Raw genomic sequence first — 25,266 nt, 5'->3', positions numbered from 1 at the left:
TTTAATGGAAGTATACAAACACAGAGGGTACCTGTGTTATGGAAAACTTCCTGTCTGGTGCCGGTACCCAAGACTTCTTCTCCTGCAACCCTAAATGACTATCGTCCTGTAGCCTTAACATCTCACGCTATGAAGGCCTTGGAAAGATTAGTGCTTGCTCACTTAAGACCAAGGGTCAATGCTTTTATCGATCCCCTTCAGTTTGCTTACCGACATAGATTGGGGGTGGATGATGCTATTCTTTCTCTGTTACATGGGGTACATTCATTTCTGGAGACTGACGGAACCATGGTGCGAGCGATGTTCTTCGATTTCTCGAGTGCATTTAACTCACTGCAGCCACTTTTACTACACAAAAAGATGACTGATATGAAGGTGGAAGAGGGGATGAGAAATTGGATAACTGACTACCTATCAGATCGGCCACAGTTTGTACAGATGGGAGCAGTGGTGTCAAGCAGATTACTGAGCAGTGTTGGTGCCCCCCAGGGAACGGTGCTTGCGCCCTTTCTATTCATACTGTATACTTCAGACTTTCAGTATAAATCTGATCTTTGCCACCTTCAAAAATTTTCGGATGACTCCGTGGTTGTGGGATGCATTAGGGGAGATCAGGGGGATGAGGAATATAGAAGGGTGGTGTCGAATTTCGTGGATTGGTGCAATGGTAACTATCTACAACTAAATGTTAAGAAAACTAAGGAGTTGGTGGCCAACTATAGCAGGATTAAGTTGGAATGCTTACCGATCACTATTGCTGGTCAGGAGGTAGAGCAGGTGGTTATTTAAGAAATCTCATAGTAGATTTTCAGAAAAGGATACTGCATGTAACAAGATTCATAGTTACACCATTTGTTAAAAATATATGCAGATTTGGGCTGGATCTCTCACTTTTTTCATATCTAGCAGATGTACGGTACCTTCTCTTAATACTGTAAAAAACAGGAATGTGATATCCCTGTGATAATAAATAATTTCTTTAATATACATTCTTAATGTGATTTTTGTCACAAAAAGTAAATGTCAAACTTAGATGTCATAAAATACACCAGGGAAGAATTTGGCTACCACTTAGCAGTCCTTTATATTGCCGGTGCACAATTTATTTTAGTCATGTCATATTATCAACAGGACTGTCAATCTTGGAAAGTCTGCACAGATGGTAGCATAATATGGGGAAGGAGTGGGCAGTTACAAAACAGCATATGATAGGAGAAATAGTGTGTTATCGGAAGGAAATATTGCAAAATCTAAATATTCATGTTTTATGACAGGTAACCTCAATCTGCCATCCAAGTCACACTCACATGCTCCAGGATGCTGAGATTTGGGCATATGTTTGGAAGGATCCTTACCGCATTTACAGCTTTTAATGGGGTATATTAGATAAAAAGATTTGTATTTTTCATGAAACAGCATCATTTTTGTCTGTGGCTTGAGTGGGATTTTGCAAGTCGAGAGGCCTTATGTCTGAAGAAAAAAATGCACTGCATTACAGCATAAATACCATCTGTGAAACATGGTAGTAGTGGTATTATGGTTTGAGTCTGTTTAGCTGCACCTTGGTCAGGACAGCTTCCCATCATTGATAGAATAATGAATTCTTAATTAATTGAATTATACCAGTACATTCCAAAGGAAAATGATAAGACATGAGCTGAATCTTAGGAGTCTGTGAGTCATGCAGTAAGATAATGACACAAAGCACACACGTTGTTCTACAAAAGAATGGTTAAAGAACAAAAATGTTGAAGTTTTTGAATGATCAAGTCAAAGTCCTGACCTTAATTCTATAGAAATATTGTGGATGGACCAGAACCAAGCAGTTCATGGGAGAAAAAACACCAACATAACAGAGTTGAAGCTGTTTTATAGGGAGGACTGGGCTAAAATGCCTCCAAGATGATGGAAAATTATTTAGAATTGAGAGTCCTCAGTGGTTGATACCTTTTATTGGCTAACTGAAAAGATGGTAACAAATTGCAAGCTTTCAAGACTACATACGTCTCTTCATCAGGCAAAGACTAAAACAAATTCTGAAGAATCACATATTTCCAAGATGATGTGCAGGATTAATCAACATTTACAGGAAATGCTTAGATGCAGTTATAACTGCGCACTGGGGTCAGACAATATAAACTAATTGTAGCAATCATATTACATGAAGGCATACCCAGATGAAATTTAGTTTGAAGTTATAAACTATCTATCTCATAGCCAACATGTAAACAAGGACCAATAGGGGCCAACTGCAAACAGTATACACCACACAAAAAGCAAAAAACGGCAGTCATAGAGTCCCATAAATATATAAGCTTTATTGAATCACAAATATAAAACCTAACAATACAGGTACAATGGCAGGGGTGAAGGAAATAACTACATACCCATAGTGGTCTCGTAAAGACAGAAAAGGGCCAAATTGGCCAAACACTCATGCACCATCAAAGCTCAATGCCAAAATATGGCAGATATAAAAAATGGGACAGCACTAATAGTACTACTTACTAGCCCCAATAGAGAGGTGAACAACAACATGATGCATACTTACTAAGTACAGGAGTGCGAGGCCAATAGCCCACCCCGATGCGCGTTTCGGATTAAAAAACTCCTTCCTTGGGGGAGGTGTGGTAATCAGTGCCAATGGCATTCGGGAATCAGTGCCAATGGCATGCGTATTTGTACATCGCCAAACAATGTGCCGCTCACCTGCAAGCCGCGATAGCCATCACCACACACCGCACCCGGCGCCTCCCCCATCTGTCCGAGTCAGGAACACGTGGGGCCCCACTTGACCGGGCGACCTACGTCAGAGGGTCGATTTCTCGAGCATACTCGGGGGTCCTCCGAGTATTTTTTAGTGCTTGGAGATTTAGTTTTCCTTGCCGCAGCTGAATGCTTTACACCTGCTAGCCAGCATAAGTACATGTGGGGATTGCCTGGTTGCTAGGGAATCCACACATGTACTTATGCTGGCTAACACATGTAAATCATTCAGCTGGGGCAAGAAAAACTAAACCTCCGAGCACTGAAAAATACTCGGAGGACCCCCGAGCGTGCTCAAAAAATCTCGAGTAACGACTATATTTGCTCATCACTAGTGACTAGACTTTAATTCACCCAGAGCAAAGACTAACAAAAAAAGACTGAAACCAAGGCAGACTAGCTTGTTTATGTCCTTTTAGCTCAAGGGCAGGAGTGTAAGTACAACAGGTGTAGGGGTTGCAATCGCACCCGGGCCCTGGAGCCTAGGGGGCCCTAAAAGTCCCCTAGGCCTATAGAAAAAAACTTGCTATTAATGGTTTAAAATATTTGGGGGCCTCGTTGGAGCTTTTGCTTCGGGGCCCATAAGTTTCAAGTTACGTCATTGCTCAATGGTCTTTTAAGCTATATGTGGGGGTCTCAGGACCCAGACCCCCATCAATTTGCAGGGCATTTTAGCACTTATCACATATTGGAAAACATCTTAAATGGGTTGTTTGGTCTTCTGATAAAAGTCAGCAATCACTCTTTGTGACTGCAGACTTTTGAATCCTGATAATGTTTAGTGTGCATGCTGTTGAGATTAACTGGTATTGCTGGTGAGAGCAGGTAGCCATTTGACCACAAGTATAAAAAGTGGATACTTGTAGTCATGTGCTGATTAGATGAGCTTGGCTTCTAACTATTATTTTGTATTGAGACAAGGTGGAAAATCTAGTTGGAATGTGGTCAAAAGCATGCAAATCACATACTTGCTGCCATATGACTCACTGGCAATACCAATGAATCCCGGCATGCACACTAAACGTTATCAGGTGTCACGATTCAGAGGTCTGCAATTTCATAGAGCAATGTTTCTTAACTCCAATCCTCCAGACCCACCAACAGGTCATGTTTTCAGAATTTTCTTAGTATTGCACAGATGATGGAATTAATGTTTGAGCAGGTGATGAAATTATCACCTGTGCAATACTAAGTATATCCTGAAAACTTGACCTGTTGGTCGGTCTTGAGGACTGGAGTCGAGAAACCCTGGCATAGACTGATGAATGACTGCAGAATTTTATCAGAAGATCCGACAACCCCTTTAAAGTGTAGGTACATTTCAAATGTCACCCAGTGTACAGGGTGGGCCATTTCTATGGATGCACCTAAATAAAATGGAAATGGTTGGTGATATCAATTTCCTGTTTGTGGCACATTAGTATATGGGAGGGTAAAAACTTTTCAAAATGAGTGGTGACATTGGCGGCCATTTTGAAGTTGGCCATTTTGGATCCAACTTTATTTTTTCCAATGGGAATAGGGTCATGTGACACATCAAACTTATTGAGAATTTCACAAGAAAAACAATGGTGTGCTTGGTTTGAACGTAACTTTATTCTTTCATGAGTTATTTACAGGTTTATTACCACTTATAAAATGTGTTCAAAGTGCTGCCCATTGTGTTGGATTGTCAATGCAACCCTCCCAATCTTGACACACTGATAGCAACACCACAGAAGTAATGCTAGCACAGGCTTCCAGTATCCGTTGTTTCAGATGCTGGGGTCATCTGAAGGCAATTGTCTATGCAGTGAAGATACGAAATGTGCATCTTATGGAGCCTATCATGAACTGTATGGAGCATTATATGAGGCTCCTGATTCAATATGGATATTCAAAAACACTTAACCTACTGATGTCACAATCAATTTTACTTTTAATGGTATCTATTTTTATTTTTACTGGTAGCTGCGGCATTTTCCACCCTAGGCTTACACTCGAGTCATTAAGTTTTCCCAGTTTTTTGTGGCAAAATTAGGGGTCTCGGCTTATACTCTGGTCGGCTTATACTCAAGTATATACGGTATATATCCACAGAAATATTTGGACAGTGATCAAATCTTCGTGATTTGGACTCTGCATGCCACTTCTTTGGATATGAAATGAAACAACTGAGATGCAATTGAAATGTATTCTTTCAGGTTTAATTAAAGGGGTTAAACAAGAATATTCTGTGAAATGTTTAGGAATTATAATAATTTTTTTTACAAAGCCTCCTCATTTCAGTGGCTCAAAAGTAATTGGACAAATTGACTTTACCATAAATAAAATGTGTGAAAGCCATGGAGGTCACCAAATGCTGAGTTTCCTCCTTTGTGATGCTTACAAGGTATTTACTGCAGCTGTCCAATCAACCTTGCTGCATTGGTTGAACTGGAGCAGAAAGTATCGCCCTGTACACGTAAAAATTCATATGGCTGTTTCTGTCTTCAGTCACATCACCGATAAACTCTTGTAACCCAATGCCATTGGAAGCCATGCATGCCCATGTCATCACACTTCCCCCACCATGATTTGCAGAGGATGCTTTGATTCATGAACCTTTTCAAGCCTACTCCATACTTCCTTCTTCCCATCATTGTAGTACAGGTTGATCTTAGTTTCAGCTGTTCAAACAATGCTTTTCCAGTACTGGGCTGGCTTCTTTAGATGTTTTTTGGCAAAGTCTAATCTGGCATTTCTATTTTTAAGGCTGATTAATGGTTTTAACCTTGTGATGAACCATCTTTATTTGCTCTCATGAAGTCTTCACTTTATGGTAGACTTAGATACTGAAACACTTACTTCCTACATCACTTGGGTAGATATTTTGAAGGAGTTTTTCTTCACAATGGAAATGATTCTGCGATCATCCACAACTGTTATCTCTCGTGGACGTCCACGCCTTTTTGACTTCTGTATCTCACCAGTGCGCACTTTTTTTGTAGAATATACCAAACTATTGATTTGACCACTGCTAACATGTCTGCTATCTATCTAATGGATTACTTCTTTGTTTTCTTCCTAATGATGGTCTGTTTATTTCCCATTGAGGGCTCCGTTGACTACATGTTGTGGGTTCACAGCAACAACTTCCAAATGCAAATGCCACACCTGAAATCAGTTCCTGACATTTTACCTGCTTAATTGATGATGTATTAGTAAGGAAACAGCTCATACAGCCATTATAGAGCTTTAGAGATAATAGTCCAATTACTTTTTTGGTCTCTTGAAAAAGAGACAGCTACATATTAAAGCATTGTAATTCCTAAATCTTTTCTCCAATCAGGATGTGAATACCCTCAAATTAAAGCTGACAGTCTGCACTTTAATCCCATAATGATTATATTACTGTACAGAGTATATACATAAGTGTGTGTTATATGATACATTGCTTGGTTTGTTTAGTCCTCACATGGCAAAATATCTACCTAAACTTCATGTACAAGAATGAGCAAAATATTTGGGTGGTTAATATCAACTCATCTCTTTGACACTTTTCATTCCCTTCTCAACCCAAAAGTGCTGTCCCCAACCATGGATCTCCATGCTGACAATCTGGCCATTTATTTCAAAGCAAAAATTGACAATCTCCGACAGGAATTTTTCTCCCAATCTCCTTATACCATGCACTGTCCTCCCTCCCCCACTGCATCTAGCTCACTCTCTGACTTTGAACCAGTTATGGAAGAAGACGTGATCAGGCTCCTTGCAGCTTCTCGCCCTACTATTTGCACCAGTGACCCTATTCCATCACATCTCTTCCAGTCTCTTTCCCCTTATGTCAGCACTAACCAAACAAAAACATTCAACCTCTTTTTCTATTCTGGTATCTTTCCCTTCTCATTTAAGCATGCCATCATACATCCACTACTTAAAAAAATCACTCGACCAAAACTGTGCTGCTAACTATAGACCAGTCTCTAATCTTCCCATCATCTCTAAACTCCGGGAACGCTTGGTTACTCCCATCTAATCCGCTATCTCTCAGAACACTCTCTTTTTGACCCTCTTCAATCCGGTTTCCACTCTTTACACTCTACTAAAACTGCCCTCATTAAAGTCTCTAATGATCTACTGTACTTACAGCTAAATCTATTGGTCACTGCTCCATGTTGATTCTCCTGGATCTCTCTGCAGCATTCGACACTATGGATTATCAGCTCCTCAATGTGCTCCGCTCTATTGGCCTCAAGGATACCGCTCTCTCCTGGTTCTCCTATCTCTCTGACAGCTCCTTCACTGTTTATTTTGCTGTCTCCTCCTCTCATCTTCCCCTTACTGTTGGGGTTCCTCAAGGATCAATCCTAGGCTCCCTTCTCTTCTCCTTGTATACTACCCCTATTGGACAAACAATCAGTAAATTTGGCTTCCAGTACCATCTCTATGCTGATGACACCCAATTATACACCTCTACTCTTGACATCACGCCTGCATTATTACAAAACACCAGTGACTGTCTTACCGCTGTCTCCAACATCATGTCCTCTATCTGAAACTGAACCTGTCAAAAATTGAACTCCTTGTGTTTACTCCCTCTACTAACCTACCTATCCCTGACATTCCCATTTCTGTGTGTGGTTCTACCATTACTCCCCAACAACATGTCTGCTATCTTGGGGTCATACTTGATTCAGAGCTTTCATTCACCCCACATCCGATCACTGGCTCGCTCTTGTTATCTGTACCTCAAAAACATTTCTAGAATTCGACCTTTTCTTACTTTTGACTCTGCAAAACTCTTACTGTTGCTCTTATTCATTCTCGTCTGGACTATTGTAACTCTCTACTAGTCGGTCTCCCTCTTACCAAACGCTCCTGAAAATCTTCTGCCTCTTCTCAGTCTACCACCCTACCCGGGCCCTCTGTTCTCCTAATGACCTAAGATTAACATTCTCAATAATCAGAACCTCCCACTCCCGTCTCAAAGACTTCTTACGTGCTGTGCCAATTCTTTGGAATGCCCTACCCAAGAAAATTTGATTAATCCCCAATACCCACAGATTTAAGTACGCCCTAAAAACGCATTTCTTCAGTTTGGCCTACCCCCTTAACACATTTATTTACCTATCCCTGTGTTGTCCATTCAAAATTTTCTTCATAACCAGGTTCCTCGTATCATGTTCTCACACATTTTATGCATTTAATAGCCCTCTGTGTCTGTACTTTTACATATCCTGGCTGATAACCGGTTCATGCAGCATTACATGAAAACCCGATTTCTTACATTATGGCTGGTCAGAACAATGAAAACAATTGTTACCATCCACCTTTCGTGTCTCCCCTAAGTCCTCATAGATTGTAAGCTTGCGAGCAGGGCCCTCATTCCTCTTGGTATCTATTGATTTATGTGATTATTATTATGCTGTAATGTCTTTTGATTATTATTAATGTCTATACAAGTCCCCTCTAAAATGTAAAGTGCTGTGAAATATGTTGGCGCTATAGAAATAAAATTATTATTATTATCATTGTTCTGTTCAGCAGATGTATATACAGTGGGTACGGAAAGTATTCAGACCCCTTTAAATTTTTCACTCTTTGTTTCACTGCAGCCATTTGGTAAATTCAAAAAAGTTCATTTTTCTTCTCATTAATGTACACTCTGCAAAAGAAAAGCTGAAATATCACAAGGTCATAAGTATTCAGACCCTTTGCTCAGTATTGAGTAGAAGCACCCTTCTGAGCTAGTACAGTCATGAGTCTTTTTGGGAATTATGCAACAAGTTTTTCACACCTGGATTTGGGAATTCTCTGCCATTCTTCCTTGCAGATCCTCTCCAGTTCCGTCAGGTTGGATGGTGAACGATGGTGGACAGCCATTTTCAGGTCTCTCAATTTGGTTTAGGTCAGGGATCTGGCTGGGCCAGTCAAGAATGGTCACAGAGTTGTTCTGAAGCCGCTCCTTTGTTATTTTAGCTGTGTGCTTAGGGTTACTGTCTTGTTGGAAGGTGAACTTTGAGCCAATTCTGAGGTCCAGAGAACTCTGGAAGAGGTTTTCATCCAGGATATCTCTATACTTGGCCGCATTCATGTTTCCTTCAATGGCAACCAGTCGCCCTGTCCCTACAGCTGAAAAACACCTCCATAGCATGATGCTGCCACTACCATGCTTCACTGTTGGGATTGTATTGGGCAGGTGATGAGCAGTGCCTGGTTTTCTCCACACATACTGCTTAAAATTATCACCAAAAAGGTCTACCTTCATCTCATCAGACCAGAGAATCTTATTTCTCTTATTCTGGGAGTCATCCATGTGTTTTTTAGCAAACTCTATGTGGGCTTTCATATGTCTTGCACTGAGGAGAGGCTTCCGTCAGGCCACTCTGCCATAAAGGCCCGACGGGTGGAGGGCTGCAGTGATAGTTGACTTTGTGGAACTTTCTCCCATCTCCCTACTGCATCTCTGGAACTCAGCCACTGTGATCTTAGGGTTCTTCTTTACCTCTCTTACCAAGGCTCTTGTTCCACGATTGCTCAGTTTGGTGGACGGCCAGGTCTATGAAGACTTCTGGTGGTCCCAAAATTCTTCCATTTAAGGATTATGGAGGCCACTGTACTCTTAGGAACATTGAGTACTGCAGAAATTCTGCGGTAACCTTGACCAGATCTGTCTCTGAGCTCCTTGGCCAGTTCCTTTGACCTTATGATTCTCATTTGGTCTGACATACACTGTGAGCTGTGATGTTTTATATAGACAGGTGTGTGCCTTTCCAAATCAAGTCCTATAAATTTAATTAAACACAGCTGGACTCCAATGAAGGAGTAGCACCATCTTAAAGGGACTCTGTCACCTGAATTTGGCGGGACTGGTTTTGGGTCATATGGGCGGAGTTTTCGGGTGTTTGATTCACCCTTTCCTTATCCGCTGGCTGCATGCTGGCTGCAATATTGGATTGAAGTTCATTCTCTGTCCTCCGTAGTACACGCCTGCACGAGGCAAGATTGCTTTGCACAGGCGTGTACTATGGAGGACAGAGAATGAACTTCAATCCAATATTGCAGCCAGCATGCAGCCAGCGGGTAAGGAAAGGGTGAATCAAACACCCAAAAACTCCGCCCATATGACCCAAAACCAGTCCCGCCAAATTCAGGTGACAGGTTCCCTTTAAGGAGGATCACAAGGAAATGGACAGCATGTGACTTAAATATGAGTGTCTGAGCAAAGTGTCTAAATACTTATGACCATGTGATATTTCAGTTTTTCTTTTTTAATAAATATGGAAAAATGTCTACATATCTGTTTTTTTCAGTCAAGATGGGGTGCAAAGTGTACATTAATGAGAAAAAAATGAACTTTTTTTGAATTTACTAAATGGCTGCAATGAAACAAAGAGTGAAAAAATTTAAGGGGTCTGAATACTTTCTGTACCCACTCTAGGATCATGTTTCAATGCAAATTTTTGTCTAATATGTTTTTTTAGTGGGAAATCCACAAAAAAACGCAAAATTAATGAACATGCTGCGGTTTTTACCGCGATGCGTTTTTTTTGCGGAAAAAACGCATCATGTGCACAAAACGTGCGGAATTCATTCTAAATGATGGGATGCTTATTGTATGCGTTTTTTTGCGGTTTTATAGTGTTTTTATTGGGAAAAACTGCGAAAAAACCGCAACGTGTGCACACAGCCTAAATGTTTGAGATGGGAATGCTTCTTCAAGCACCAAAGCATAAGAAGTTTAAAAAAAAACAAGATTTTGGCACAACATTTTAATTTATGAACAGTAAATAAAGAAAATGAAAAGACACATATGCTCATGTACAACGCACTGAAACAAAACATTCAAAATTGAAATGAGTGTACATTTTTCAGGGCTCAAAAATAGTATTTTGACTGCTTTTAAGCAAATTTTTATATATAACACATTTTATAGGCTAATTTATATTTTAACCCTTAAAAGAATGCCACTCAATTTTTTTAAAATTTTGGCAATATAAAATTACCAATTATAATCACCTCTTAACAATGCTTTGTAATAGTTCTTATACAGGGTGGTACAATCCTTACATGTATGCATTTCTCTAGCTTTGCTCTTCAGCTGTCAAGGCTTCATTATAATTCCAGAAAAGCCTCTCCATGCAGGTGATATGATCTTTTGCCTAGATAGTGATACTATTGTATAATAATGTTTTATAATTTCATGTACCTATAAAGACACATCTGCAAGCTGTCATATGTTAAAGCTCACATGATTGGCGTCATCAAATCATTCCCATAAGCATGTGGGACATAAAGACACCAAATTAATGAAAAAAATATTCTACTATTATCCATGATCTGTACGAGCATTGTATCATTTTAGAGGGCATGTTATTTAATTTGATAACTGCCTTCAAAGGAAATCTGTCAGCAGGTTATTGTTTTGTAATCTGATGGCAGCAGAAGGTAGGGATAGAGACCCTGACTCCAGTGATGTATCACTTATTTACTGGCTGCAGCAGTTGTGATAAAATTACAGATTTCTCTGCTGCAGATATAGCAGATCTCAGTAGTTGATCTGTATATACACTAACCTACACCACAGCTTTTTGTGTACATTGTATAGTGACATAGAGCTGCTCATCAGTGCTGGGGGAACAGTTGGACTAGGATGCACTAGGCTAGTTGTCCTCTAGCGATAACCTCCTGTCGATAAAACATTGATTGTATTGAAACAGCAAAACACAGTCCAGTAAGTGACATATCGCTGGAATCAGGGTCTCTGCTCCTACATTCTGGTGCTCTCATATTACATAGCAAAAACCTGCTGACAGATTCCCTTTAACCTAAACATATTTCCATATCAAACTGGTAAAAAGTTAAATATTTGGTAGGGTTTCCAAAAATATAAAATAGCAAATGTATCTGATATATAATTTTCCATATAGAAAAATTGAAAGTTTAATTTGCAGCATGCCATAAAGCAGTTAGGTATTGAAGAGCTTGATAAATAGTTTAGTAGGAAAAATACTAAATGGTCACTACATTTAGGCTCATCTGAGGGTAATTCAATGACAAACAAAAAAGTATTGAAAAATTTATGTTTATTAGTCATAACATTTATGACTAAAAAATAACATTGAAAAAGTTATTATTTATCCAAAATGGCCTTTCATCCCAGTGTCAACCATTGCTTGTCTCCCTTCTGTCTAACTTGCTTTCTCCTGCCTGTTGTCAAGTGCAATCCATCTCAAGCAGCAGAGATGCTGAGATAATTTACAGGAAGTGACAGACAACTTTTTTTTTTCTTCTCATTCTTCTCCTGTCAAATTGCGTCTAACTTAACGGAGAAATTGTCTTTGAGCTCAGGGCAGGCATTGCTCTGAACAATGACGTGAGCAATTCATACTGGAAAGCGAAGAAAAAAAATCTTCAGCTCCTATTATGCTGGCAGAATGACGGTGAAGAGGAACCACTGAACTAAAAAAAGGTGGATGGCAAGTTATAGAAAAATTACACTTGGGCATGTAAAACTTGTATGTTCACCAAAAGCCATTTTAGCCATTCTTGTATTCGTACTTTGGTTGAAATGACAGATATGATTTAAGTAGAACAAGACATGTATTAAGTTCTTCCCTGCTCTTTCTAATCCAGCAGGCAGTCCAAATCTGTGAATTCTACAGTATATTCATACTAATGGTTATCAATCACTGATTAATTTTGCCCACATAACTCTTAAACCCCAAATTAGCACAGATTTATTTGAGTAAATCTTAAATCAAGCTTAAACTTTTTTTTCCCCACAAATCAATCTACTCACCAGCACTGATCTATAACCCGCAGAGAATGATATGAATAATGTAAAAAAAAATTTAAAGGAATTTATAAATTAAATATTTCCTAGCAAGAAATTCATCCTGAATGAATAATACAAATAAAATATTAGAAATAATTATATAATCTTGTTTATCTTTCCCCACATGATGAATAAAGACATTATTAAAAAATATATATTTCATTATCATTATCAGTATAACATATCACTTTAAAATGATGGGTTTCCAAACATGCTCAATCAATATTGTCTCAATTCAACAAAGGCAATGTCAAAGACGCTAAGACCGCTTCTATTAAGTTAAAAGGGCAGGGAATCTCATGCTGATTAACTGAAAGGAAGGCTGTTTCGTTACTAAAGATCTTGGGGTAGAAATTAATTGATTCCATCAGCCCATGAGAATGAATCATGACCATATTAATATATTGCTATAAATTGGGATTTACAAGCCAGAGACGCTTTTTTTTACGATGGAACACTTGAGCCATTTTAACCCGTTGCGATGTCACATTAGCAAAACACTCGCAAAAAAAATGTGATTTCTTGATCAACACCTGCCATGTGTTTTAGAAAAAAAAGGAAAACTTCCCTAGCGGTCTTCAAAATGATGGCAAGACATTCGAATCCAAAAAAGTAACCAATGACAAAAAAGAATTTACATCCAAGAATTAATGAAAAGATTCCAACAGCGACATTCCAATTAGAGCATGACTCTTCCCCTCTTCTCTATAGTTCAGAACATCGGTTTCAGTCTTGTGCCTTTTTTTCTTAGTAAGTCCTGTTTCACCAGCTATAAGCTTTCCATGGTTCATAAATGGTTGTTTTTGGAAAGGTACGCTATAAGCGCTACAGCCACGCCAACGTATATTCCTGTTCCTATGGTAATGGACAATACTGCTAAGAAGAGTGCCCTCCGGGAACTGGAACTTGCTTGATGAAAGTCACCTTTAGCCACAGCTTTGTTTGTCTGAAATTTGAGAAACAATTCAAATTAGTTGATATTACATGGATATAAAGGCTACAAGTGCTGTATTTGTGCTACACAACTAAGACCATGATTCACTAACAATCCTAGAACAATGACGATCTTGATGAAGGGGAGTGTTGGGGTCAGGTGCTCCTGATTCATTAAGAGATTCATGCCTGCTAATAAATCCGGCACTTCTGACAAGTGGCAGGCACCTCTGTCTTCCTCGCCACAAATCATACTCTAGTCTTAGATGTAAGGCACTCCACCGCACGGCAGGATTTAGAAAATCTGTGGCATTATGACCCCCATCCTTTACCAGTTCAGTCCATTTTGACTTGCATTAAATGCCAAAATATTTTTGCAACTTTTCTAAGTGATTTTCATTTTCATTCAGTAGCCTCTTTAAAGGGAACCTGTCACCTGAATTTGGCGGGACCAGTTTTGGGTCATATGGGCGGAGTTTTCGGGTGTTTGATTCACCCTTTCCTTACCTGCTGGCTGCATGCTGGCCGAAATATTGGATTGAAGTTCATTCTCTGTCCTCCATAGTACACGCCTGTGCAAGGTAAGATTACTTTGCGCAGGTGTGTACTACGGAGGACAGAGAATGAACTTCAATCCAATATTGCAGCCAGCATGCAGCCAGCAGGTAAGGAAAGGGTGAATCAAACACCCGAAAACTCCACCCATATGACCCAAAACCAGTCCCGCCAAATTCAGGTGACAGGTTCCCTTTAATGGACTAGGGATTAAGATTCTTCACACAAGCAGTTACTTGTCGCCCACTATAAGCTATCATGCATTTTTTACATCATGGTTGTACTACTATGTATTATAGCAATACATTACGCACTACAGGAAAGAAACCAAATGCTGACCAGATGGCTTTATGTGGACATACAAGTGGAAGCCATAGTCCCATAGAATCATGTGCAGACCTTTCATTTCCTACTATCCAGTAGGATTATGATCAAATAATGGCAAGTGGTCAATACTTTCCATTGCTGCCATATCGATTAGTTTATACAGTCTTCGATAGATGCAGCTTTCAGTGAGATAAAACATTGTCCTGTCTGTTTAGAAGCATGTTTTATTTAACAGAAAGAATCAGCTGTGATCCCGTGCTGTAATGTCTGTATCCTCTTTTGCTTCCTCCCCTGCCCAGGAGCTGTGATATGATCAGACCATACTCCTGCACGGTCAGACACGGCCATTACACAGTACACAGCAGGGGCACATTTATAAGATTATCTCAGCACAGGAACATTTTTTTATAACTAGTGATGAGCGAATATACTCGTTACTCGAGATTTCTCAAGCACGCTTGGGGGTCCTCCGATTATTTTTTACTGCTCGGAGATTTAGTTTTCATTGCCTCAGCTGAATAATTTACAGCTACTAGCCAGGCTAAGCACATGTGGGGGTTGCCTGGTTGCTAGGGAATCCCCACATGTAAGCAAGCAGGCTAGTAGCTGTAAATCATCCAGCTGAGGCAAAGAAAACTAAATCTCCGAGCACTAAAAAATACTCGCAGGACCCCCAAGAGTGCTCGGGAAATCTCAAGTAACGAGTATATTCGCTCATCACTATTTATAACACATCCAATTGTGGAACTTATTATTATTCCAAGATCTAATAATTAAAATGTACTTTGTTCATGGGACAACTCCTTAAATTCAGTGCAAATCCAGCGGGATTTGTAAAATTTAAATTATGCATTTGGATTAATTCTGTGTTATTGTATAAAAAGATTAATGCAATATGATTTGTAATATTGTAATATATTTGTAAGAATTTCTAGCTGCAGACAATTTAGTGTGTGGTTATTCTGTACGTCCACTTTTCTGCTTTTAGTAAATCTCTGACCAAACGACCTCTTTATATTATTCATGCCAGTAGTGACCGCCAATACGCCTTTTAACTGACCTGAGATGTAAGAGACTTATATCCCCATACAGGTAACAATCCAGTAGCTGTCAGCTGTCCACTATAGCTGACAACTTGCTGCATCAGCCATGATCAGTGTTTGCACCATCCAAATCTATTTAACCCCTTAGATGCTGCTGTCAATAGTGACTACATAATTATAAACGGTTAACAGACTGTGGGGGCTTCCTCTTTATCCCAATTGGTGGTCTCAGATCATGATTGCATGGTCCTGATGTTTGTCATGGAAATTCATGACCAAATAGCGGCCTTAGAGTCTGTCAGCTCTAGTAACCTGTTCAGAAGTTAGTGACATTTAGGTGATAAAAATACACATTTTCATTTCTATCATGCCACTTTGCATTAATTTCTGAAACTCACCCGAAGGGTTAACAAACGACCTGACTGGAGTTTTCAATATATCAGGGGGTGCTGTTTTTAAAATTATATCAATTGTGGGGATTTCCCTATATATAGGACCCCCAAATTCACTTCAAACATGGATAGGTCCCTAAAAAAATACATTTTGTAAATTTCCTTGAAAAAAATGTAAATTGTTGCTACATTTTTAATCCTCCTAAAATGCTAACAAAATAAAATAACATTTTGCAAATGGTGCTGTTGTAAAGCAGACATGTGGGAAATGTTATTTATTAATGTTTTGCTGTGGTATGGCTATCGGGATTAAAGGGATAATCATTCAAAGTTTGAAAATTGCTAATTTTTTAACATTTTTTTCAAATTTCTGATATTTTTTATAAATAAACATAAAGCATATCAACCTAAATTTACCATTATCATAAAGTATAATGTGTCACAAAAAAACAATCTCAAAATCACTGGGCTTTGTTGAAGCGTTCCAGAGTTATTACCACATAAAGTGACACTGGTCAGATTTAAAAAATTTGGCTCCGTCACTAAGGGGTTAAGTCTAGTTGTGTTGTGTAACTTCAGCAAGCAGCCCTAGGAGTTAGGCTACTTTCACACTAGCGACGGGCCGAGATTCCGACGCTAGCGTTGTTAGCACCGCACAACGGGTGCAGCGGATGCATTCTCCGGCGCATCCGCTGACACATTGTGAGGTGCGGGGAGGTGGGGGCGGAGTTCCGGCCGCGCATGCGTGGTCGGAAAAAGCGGTCTGTCTGGAGCAAAAAACGTTACATTTAACGTTTTTTGCTCCCGGCGCTCCGCCACAACACGGCGCTACCGTCGCACGACGGTTGTGACGTGTGTCAATACGTCGCAATGCGTCGATAATGTTACGCTATGGGGCAAAAACGCATCCTGCAAACAACTTTGCAGGATGCGTTTTTTCCCCTAAATGACGCATTGCGACGTATTACAAAAAACGCCAGTGTGAAAGTAGCCTTACAGTTAAAAATAAAATGCGTGATCACATTGTAAACAAACATGAAATGTTACTAAGTCGAGTGACAGGCATATTCTTGGCAGGCGACAAAGAAACCAATTTAATCCAATACAGCATGTAATGTTATATGAAGTAACCATGTGTTTAACTAGTCACAATGAGTACTTGGAAACATGTATGTCCTTGTTACCTTGTTAATTACTATCTTTATGAAAATCTTTTTCCATGTTATATTATAGTTTACCTTGAATTAGAATATCAATGTATTTACATTTTATAATTGCTTTTTGCTTCTTATTAATTTCTACTAGTAATACATACAATTTTTGGTAGTTTATATTTTTAGGGTCAATCAAAGCTAGACATGTCACTCGAAGCAAGGATCGCCAAGCCTAGACTTGCCTACTTTGTACACATCGTACGAAGAGCGGATTCACTGGAAAAGGACATCATGGTTGGAAGAATAGAAGGAACAAGGTGAAAAGGATGAACAGTAACCCGATTATCAGTTAACAGTAACCCGACATTACACAATCAAGATAACGATAGAGAAGACCCTGATGGAGCTACATAGGCATGCAGAATATCGATCTTCCTACAGAGTATTCAACCATTAAGTCACCATGGCTCAAGATTGAGCTGAAGGCCTTGGTTATTGTAATTATAATTATTAATAATAATGATTATAATATTTTGGGGATTATATTTATTATTTCTGTGATCATCATAAATTCTTCTAATATCTCACATAAAATAAGAAGTATAATTGCTAACATTATTCTCAGGATATATTTTTATTGTTATTGTCAGTCACTTTGACTGCTTACTATAAACATTACCTGAGCGTCTGGACTAAGCAATAAAAAAATTATATACAAGTGCTTCTCACAAAATTAGAATATCATCAAAAAGTTAATTTATTTCAGTTCTTCAATACAAAAAGTGAATCTCATATAGCAAAAATTAAGAGACCACTGCAAAATGTTCAGTTTGTCTGATTTTTCTCTTTATAGGTAAATTTTTGAGTCAAATGTAGATTGTTCATTTATTACCGTATATACTTGAGTATAAGCCGAGATTTTCAGCCCACTTTTTTGGGCTGAAAGTCCCCCTCTCGGCTTATACTCAAGTAATACCCAGGGGTCGGCAGGGGAGGGGGAGTGGGGGCTGTCTAATTATACTCACCTGCTCCTGGTGCGGTCCCTGCACGTCTTTTCCCCGGTGCTGACAGCTTCTTCCTGTACTGAATGGTCACATGGTACTGCTCATTACAGTAATGAATATGCGGCTCCACCTCCCATAGAGGTGGAGCCGCATATTCATTACTGTAATGAGCGGTAACGGTGACCGCTCAGTACAGGAAGAAGCTGCCGGCGCCAAGGAACAGACATGCAGGGACCGCACCAGGAGCAGGTGAGTATAACGGGGAGGGGAGCGCTGCGCTGCACGATATTCACCTGCTCTTCATTCCGGCGCTGCTCCGTCTTCAGCAGTGACGCTCAGGTCAGAGGGTGCGATGACGTGGTTAGTGCGCGCCCTCTGCCTGAACGTCAGTGTGGAAGATGCTGAAGATGGAGCGGCACCGGAATGAGGAGCAGGTGAATATTGAAAGTGCTGGGGGCCTGAGCGACGGAGAGGTGAGTATGTGATTTTTTCATCTTTTAATCACAGCAACAGCAAATGAGGCAAGTGTCTGTATGGAGCATCTTATGGGGCCATAACGTTTGTGCAGCATTATATGGGGCCATAACGTTTGTGCAGTATTATATGGGGCCATAACGTTTGTGCAGCACTATATGGGCACATAATGTTTGTGCAGCACTGTATGGGGCCATAATGTTTGTGCAGCATTATATGGGGCCATAATGTTTGTGCAGCACTGTATGGGGTCATAATTAGGGTTGAGCGAAACGGGTAGGCCATTTTCAGAAGTCGCCGACTTTTGGCAAAGTCGGGTTTCATGAAACCCGACCCCTGTGTGGGGTCGGCCATGAGGTCGGCGATCTTCTGAATCTGGTATCGGAATTCTGATACCGAGTTCCGATATGTTTGCGATATCAGGAATCGGTATCGGAATCCATATTTAAGTGTAAAATAAAGAATCAAAATAAAAAATATTGATATACTCACCCTCGGACGTGCCCTGGTACTAACCGGCAGCCTTCCTTCCTAAGAATGAGCGCGTGAAGGACCTGCGGTGACGTCGCGGCTTGTGATTGGTCACGTGAGCGGTCACATGGGCGGTCACGTGACCAATCACCAGTCACCGCGACGTCATGCAAGGTCCTGCAAGCGCTGATTCTTGGGAAGGAAGGCTGCCAGAAAGAAGCAGGGCGCGTCCGAGGGTGAGTATATTCCTATGAGGTATATACTCACCCTCGGACGCGCCCTGCTTCTTTCCGGCAGCCTTCCTTCCTAAGAATGAGCGCGTGACCGCCCATGTGACCGCTCATGCGACCAATCACAAGCCGCGACGTCACCGCAGGTCCATCACGCGCTCATTCTTAGGAAGGAAGGCTGCCGGTTAGTACCAGGGCGCGTCCGAGGGTGAGTATATCAATATTTTTTATTTTGATTCTTTATTTTACACATTAATATGGATCCCAGGGCCTGAAGGAGAGTTTCCTCTCCTTCAGACCCTGGGAACCATAGTATCCCATTGCACTGCATTGGGTTTCGTGTTTCGGCCGACCCCGACCCCGACTTTTTTATAGGATCGGCCGATTTCACTCGACCTGACTTTTGAGAAAGTCGGGTTTCGTGAAACCCGACCCGATCCTATAAAAATAAAAGTCGCTCAACCCTAGTCATAACGTTTGTGCAGCACTATATGGGGCCATAACGTTTGTGCAGCATTATATGGGGCCATAACATTTGTGCAACACTATATGGGGCCATAACGTTTGTGCAGCACTGTATGGGGCCATAAAATTTGTGCAGCACTATATGGGGCCATAACGTTTGTGCAGCACTGTATGGGGCTATAACGTTTGTGCAGCACTATATGGAGCAAGTGTCTGAATTGGGCCATAATGTTTGTGCAGCACTATATGGGGCAAGTGTCTATATGGAGCAAGTGTCTGTATGGGGCCATAATCAACATTTGTGCAGCATTATATTGGGCAATTGTGTCTATGGAGCATCTTAATGGAGCATTATATGGGGCTCCTGATTCAATATGGATATTCAAAAACACTTAACCTACTGATGTCTCAATTAATTTTACTTTTATTGGTATCTATTTTTACTTTTGACATTTACCGGTAGCTGCTGCATTTTCCACCCAAGGCTTATACTTGAGTCACTAAGTTTTCCCAGTTTTTTGTGGCAAATTTAGGGGGTCGGCTTATACTCGGGTCGGCTTATTTCTGAAAAGGATAAATGGTCCAAATAAAAAAAAATCAGTGCTTTCAGACCTCAAATAATGCAAAGAAAACAAGTTCATAATCATTTAGAAACAACAATACTAATGTTTTAACTCAGGGAAAGTTCAGAAATCAATATTTTGTGGAATAACTATGATTTTTAATCACAGCTTTTATGCGTCTCTGCATGCTTGCCAAGTCTTTCACAATGTAAGCAGTTCTTCTTTGTTTGATGGCTTGTAACTATCCATCATCCTCTTGATTACATTCCAGAGGTTTTCAATGGGGTTCAGGTCTGGAGATTGGGCTGGCCATGACAGGGTTTTGATGTGGTGTTCTCTTAATTTTTGCCAGAGCTGTATTATATAGAGTTATTACAAACAGAGTGATCTATTTCAAGTGTTTATGCCTGTTAATGTTGATGATTATGGCTTATAGCCAATGAAAATCAAATAATTTAACAGAATAGATTAGAATAAAAAAAATGGAGTGGGGACCCCATATTTTTCTTAGCCAGCTGAGAAAAAGCCAATATCTTGCAGCTGATGTTTATAGTCTGGGGTGTAAGTGATAAACATAGAGCTTCCCATGCTATTAACATCAGCACACAGCTGTTCACTTAGCCTTTACTGGCTATTAACAAGGGGTGATCCCCCCAAAAAATTACGTGGGATGCCCCTATATTTAATAACCAGCAAAGGCTAGTCAGACAGCTGTGGGCTGATATAATATCATTGGAAGGTGGCATGGATATTGGACCCCTCCCACACTAAGAGCATCTGCCCTCAGCTGCCCCAGAAATGTCGCATCCAGTAGATGCACCAATTCTGGCTCTTAATCTTGGCTCTTCACACTTGCCCTGGTGGAGTGGCAGGTGGAGTAATAGTATTGGGGTTGATGTCAGCTTTGTAATGTCAGCTGACATCAATACCAGGCGTTAGTAATGGAGAGTTATCTATAAGACACACCCATTTCTAACCCCGACAGTTCGTGCTAAAAAACACACAAAGCAAAGTCCTTTATTTTAGCAAAAAATTCCTTGACCCTCTTATACCCATTTATAAATATCCAAAGAAAAATAGAAAAACAAAGAAATCCTTATCCATATGTCCTGCAAAGAGCCCAACTCAGCTACATATGGATGCATTGCGGAGCAGTGACTTAAAATATGACCACTCAGCTTGGCATTCAGGAGACACTGAGCTGAGGGTGAGAATGCAGCTTCAGTGCTGAACACTGACATCAGTAAGGTGACTGGATTTCATAGCTGATGAACTACGGTCACCACTTTATGCCACCGCTCAGCAATGCATCTAGATGTAGTTGAATTGGGCTTGCTGCAGGACATATGGATTATCAGTGGACAGGTTAGGATTTCTTGTTTTTTTTAATTTTCCTTTTGATATTAATAAATATACCAGCCTAAAAAGTAGGAGGGAAATGGACAGATACGTTTCATCTCAACTTTTAATGGTCAGTGGAGGGGGTGATCCAAAGACATTGGAAGATTTTACTTACAGACCCTATTTTGAAAAAGATCTTGCCAGTATCCCCCCAATGCGTTGCTAGATGTTCAGCGAATTGTAAAGATCTCCTGGTGCATAGCCATTATGATTCCAAAAGGAATTTAGCGCACAAAACCCTTGCCTCTTGGTTTCTTCCCATGTGGCCTTTGTAAGGCCTGTTGGAATTTGGATAAGTCCCAAAAATTTGGCAATTTTCACAAATCATGCCAATTTGACATCCGTAAACATCTGACACGCACCTTGAAAGGGGTAAGGTGTCATGCGGAGTGTCCATGTGGGAAGGTGTACGTGGGTTTAACCACGAGGGAATTGAAGATTCGTGTCAGGGAACATGTCTTAGACATTGAAAAAGCCATCACAGTTGAAGATGATGCTTTATTAAAAACACTCTCAATACATATTAAAAAGCATCATAAATGTAACCCTCATGTCCTACGTATTAAAGCCATTGACCAGGTTCATTTGGGGGTTAGGGGAGGAAACATTGGAAAATCTCTGGCAAAATTAGAATGTCGCTGGATTTATCGTTTGGGCACTCTAAGTCCGGCTGGACTAAATGAAAATATGGGCTTTTCTGCTTTTTTTATGATTGGCATTCCGTGTTTATAATTTAGGTTTAATGATTTGAATTTTTTATTTTAACTTGTCTTTATCTTTATTTTAGTTTAGTTTGTTGGTTGTATGGGCCTCAGAGTTGAGTTAGAGTCGAGTCTTTCATGAAAAACCTGTGTGGTTTGAGGACTATTGGACATGAATAATTCTTGTATTAATCCTCTCATGCAAGAAGAACATGCCCTTAGACATTTTTTGTATATATCTCATATATTTGAAGTTTTAATGTATAGATGTGTATATATGTATGGGTATATGTGTATATGTACACGTATTTTTGTCATGTATAATAATTTTGGGTATTATCTAGAGCAATTGTAGCACTATGATACTTTAAGGGGTTAAGTATAATATATATCATTTAAGGACCTAATATGAGTTAGTGTTCTATATTTAACATGGAGGGTAATTATGGCGGTAATTATATATGGGAGCACTAGGTCCTTCTATAGGGCTAATAATTATTGCAATAATTATTGTATAAGTAGAATAATTATGTAAAACTTCAATTTAGGGGGCCCTTCATGTATTATGTTATTACATTTAGGATAAGAAGGGATTATTTTGAGAGCACCAGTCACTTTATAAGGTTAACAATAGTTCATACACATTGAATAATTAAATATTCACCAATACTCAATTTTATATACATGGAGGATTATATGGGAGATTATATGGGATTTATTACAATAACACTACGTTCCTCTAAATAAAAGTTTACACAAATTTAATAATTTAGTATGTATGTATTTATTGAGACTTTAATAAATGCTATTTATTATAACACTAGGTCACTTTATGGGGTTAAAAATTATAGTAGCTATGTATTTGGTTTTCATATAAGACTTTTTTGGAAATATATGAATTATGATGCTCACTATATTATTCATTTTGGTGTTGTAATATTTGTATTGGTATTTTATGTATATTAGTGCACTAAAAATTCAAGGATTTAATTATGGTTAATGATTGATTTGGGATTTTGTATTCACAGATTAAGAGGCCTTGTTTATTTGGGGAGGCTGCTTTATTTATACATTGATGTTATATACAGTAGCTGGTTATTGTGTTTATTATAGTAATGATGAGAATTGTCCTTTATATTTCAGTCCGTTTTACTTCATTCCACACCATTTTATTCAGACAGCGACTTGGCTTGTCGTACCATTGGATAGAGCACATGCGCTGCAATCCCGGGCTCCGTCACTTCCAGGCTGCACTCTTATATTGACACTGGCACGCAAATCAGCATGCGTGCCATTGAGCGTTGCTGAGAAGGAGAACACAGGAGGCGGGGAGGACGTGCAATGCGCCACATCACCTGACTGGCAGCGGGCTTTGCTTTGGACATCGGCGGTGCCTTTGGTGCCATTTGGTAGTGCGCATACGCTGCCTTCCCGGACTCCATCACTTCCAGGCTGCGCTCTTACACTGACACTGACACGCAAAGAAGCGTGCATGTCATTGAGCGTTGCTAGGAAGGAGGACATAGGAGGCGGGGAGGATGCGCAATGCGCCGTATCACCTGACTGCACTAGGCTTCTGCTGATAGGCTGGTGCTTGTATAAAAACACGGCTGCCCCTCACCTTGACACACCCCCAAAAGAAGCTGGGTGTGAAACAAGCGTTGGGGTGAGAGGACGCCAGAACAAGCAACACACTAGGTAATTATCAACCTTTGTTTCCTATTGTACCACTTGAAATAACCACCAAATATCAGGGGAAGGTTATGGGCATATATACAGTGCCTACAAGTAGTATTCAACCCCCTGCAGATTTAGCAGGTTTACACATTTGGAATTAACTTGGCATTGTGACATTTGAACTGTAGATCAGCCTGGAAGTGTGAAATGCACTGCAGCAAAAAAGAATGTTATTTCTTTGTTTATTTTTTTTTTAAATTGTGAAAACTCTTTTCAGAGGGTCATTTATTATTCAACCCCTCAACCCACCAGAATTCTGTTTGGTTCCCCTAAAGTATTAAGAAGTAGTTCAGGCACAAAGAACAATGAGCTTCACATGTTTGGATTAATTATCTCTTTTTCCAGCCTTTTCTGACTATTTAAGACCCTCCCCAAACTTGTGAACAGCACTCATACATGGTCAACATGGGAAAGACAAAGGAGCATTCCAAGGCCATCAGAGACAAGATCGTAGAGGGTCACAAGGCTGGCAAGGGGTACAAAACCCTTTCCAAGGAGTTGGGCCTATCTGTCTCCACTGTTGGGAGCATCATCCGGAAATGGAAGGCTTATGGAACTACTGTTAGTCTTCCACGGCCTGGACAGCCTTTGAAAGTTTCCTCCCGTGCCGAGGCCAGGCTTGTCCGAAGAGTCAAGGCTAACCCAAGGACAACAAGGAAGGAGCTCCGGGATGATCTCATGGCAGTGGGGACATTGGTTTCAGTCAATACTATAAGTAACGTACTCCACCGCAATGGTCTCCGTTCCAGACGAGCCCGTAAGGTACCTTTACTTTCAAAGCGTCATGTCAAGGCTCGTCTACAGTTTGCTCATGATCACTTGGAGGACTCTGAGACTGACTGGTTCAAGGTTCTCTGGTCTGATGAGACCAAGATCGAGATCTTTGGTGCCAACCACACACGTGACGTTTGGAGACTGTATGGCACTGCATATGACCCCAAGAATACCATCCCTACAGTCAAGCATGGTGGTGGCAGCAACATGCTGTGGGGCTGTTTCTCAGCCAAGGGGCCTGGCCATCTGGTCCGCATCCATGGGAAGATGGATAGCAAGGCCTACCTGGAGATTTTGGCCAAGAACCTCCGCTCCTCCATCAAGGATCTTAAGATGGGTCGTCATTTCATCTTCCAACAAGACAACGACCCAAAGCACACAGCCAAGAAAACCAAGGCCTGGTTCAAGAGGCAAAAAATCAAGGTGTTGCAGTGGCCTAGTCAGTCTCCTGACCTTAACCCAATTGAAAACTTGTGG

The 25,266-nt window shown here is 40.3% G+C and overlaps 1 protein-coding gene across 2 annotated transcripts in view; it reads right to left on the bottom strand.

The window, feature by feature from the left end:
• Window positions 1-10,743: 10,743 nt before the first annotated feature.
• Window positions 10,744-25,266, bottom strand: part of SYNDIG1 (synapse differentiation inducing 1) — a 355,181-nt gene continuing 340,658 nt past the window's right edge. The window contains exon 4 of one of the 2 annotated variants that reach the window (XM_069768971.1): window positions 10,744-13,511. In XM_069768971.1, coding sequence (XP_069625072.1) covers window positions 13,353-13,511 — 159 coding nt within the window. In that variant the 3' untranslated portion in view covers window positions 10,744-13,352. The remainder of the gene's footprint in view (window positions 13,512-25,266) is intronic. The other variant, XM_069768972.1, reaches the window with a different exon arrangement.

Source organism: Ranitomeya imitator, chromosome 5, assembly GCF_032444005.1.
Source record: "Ranitomeya imitator isolate aRanImi1 chromosome 5, aRanImi1.pri, whole genome shotgun sequence".
Lineage (NCBI taxonomy): Eukaryota > Metazoa > Chordata > Amphibia > Anura > Dendrobatidae > Ranitomeya > Ranitomeya imitator.
The sequence above is the reverse complement of the archived record's forward strand: the minus strand, read 5'-3'. Positions and strand labels throughout refer to the sequence as shown.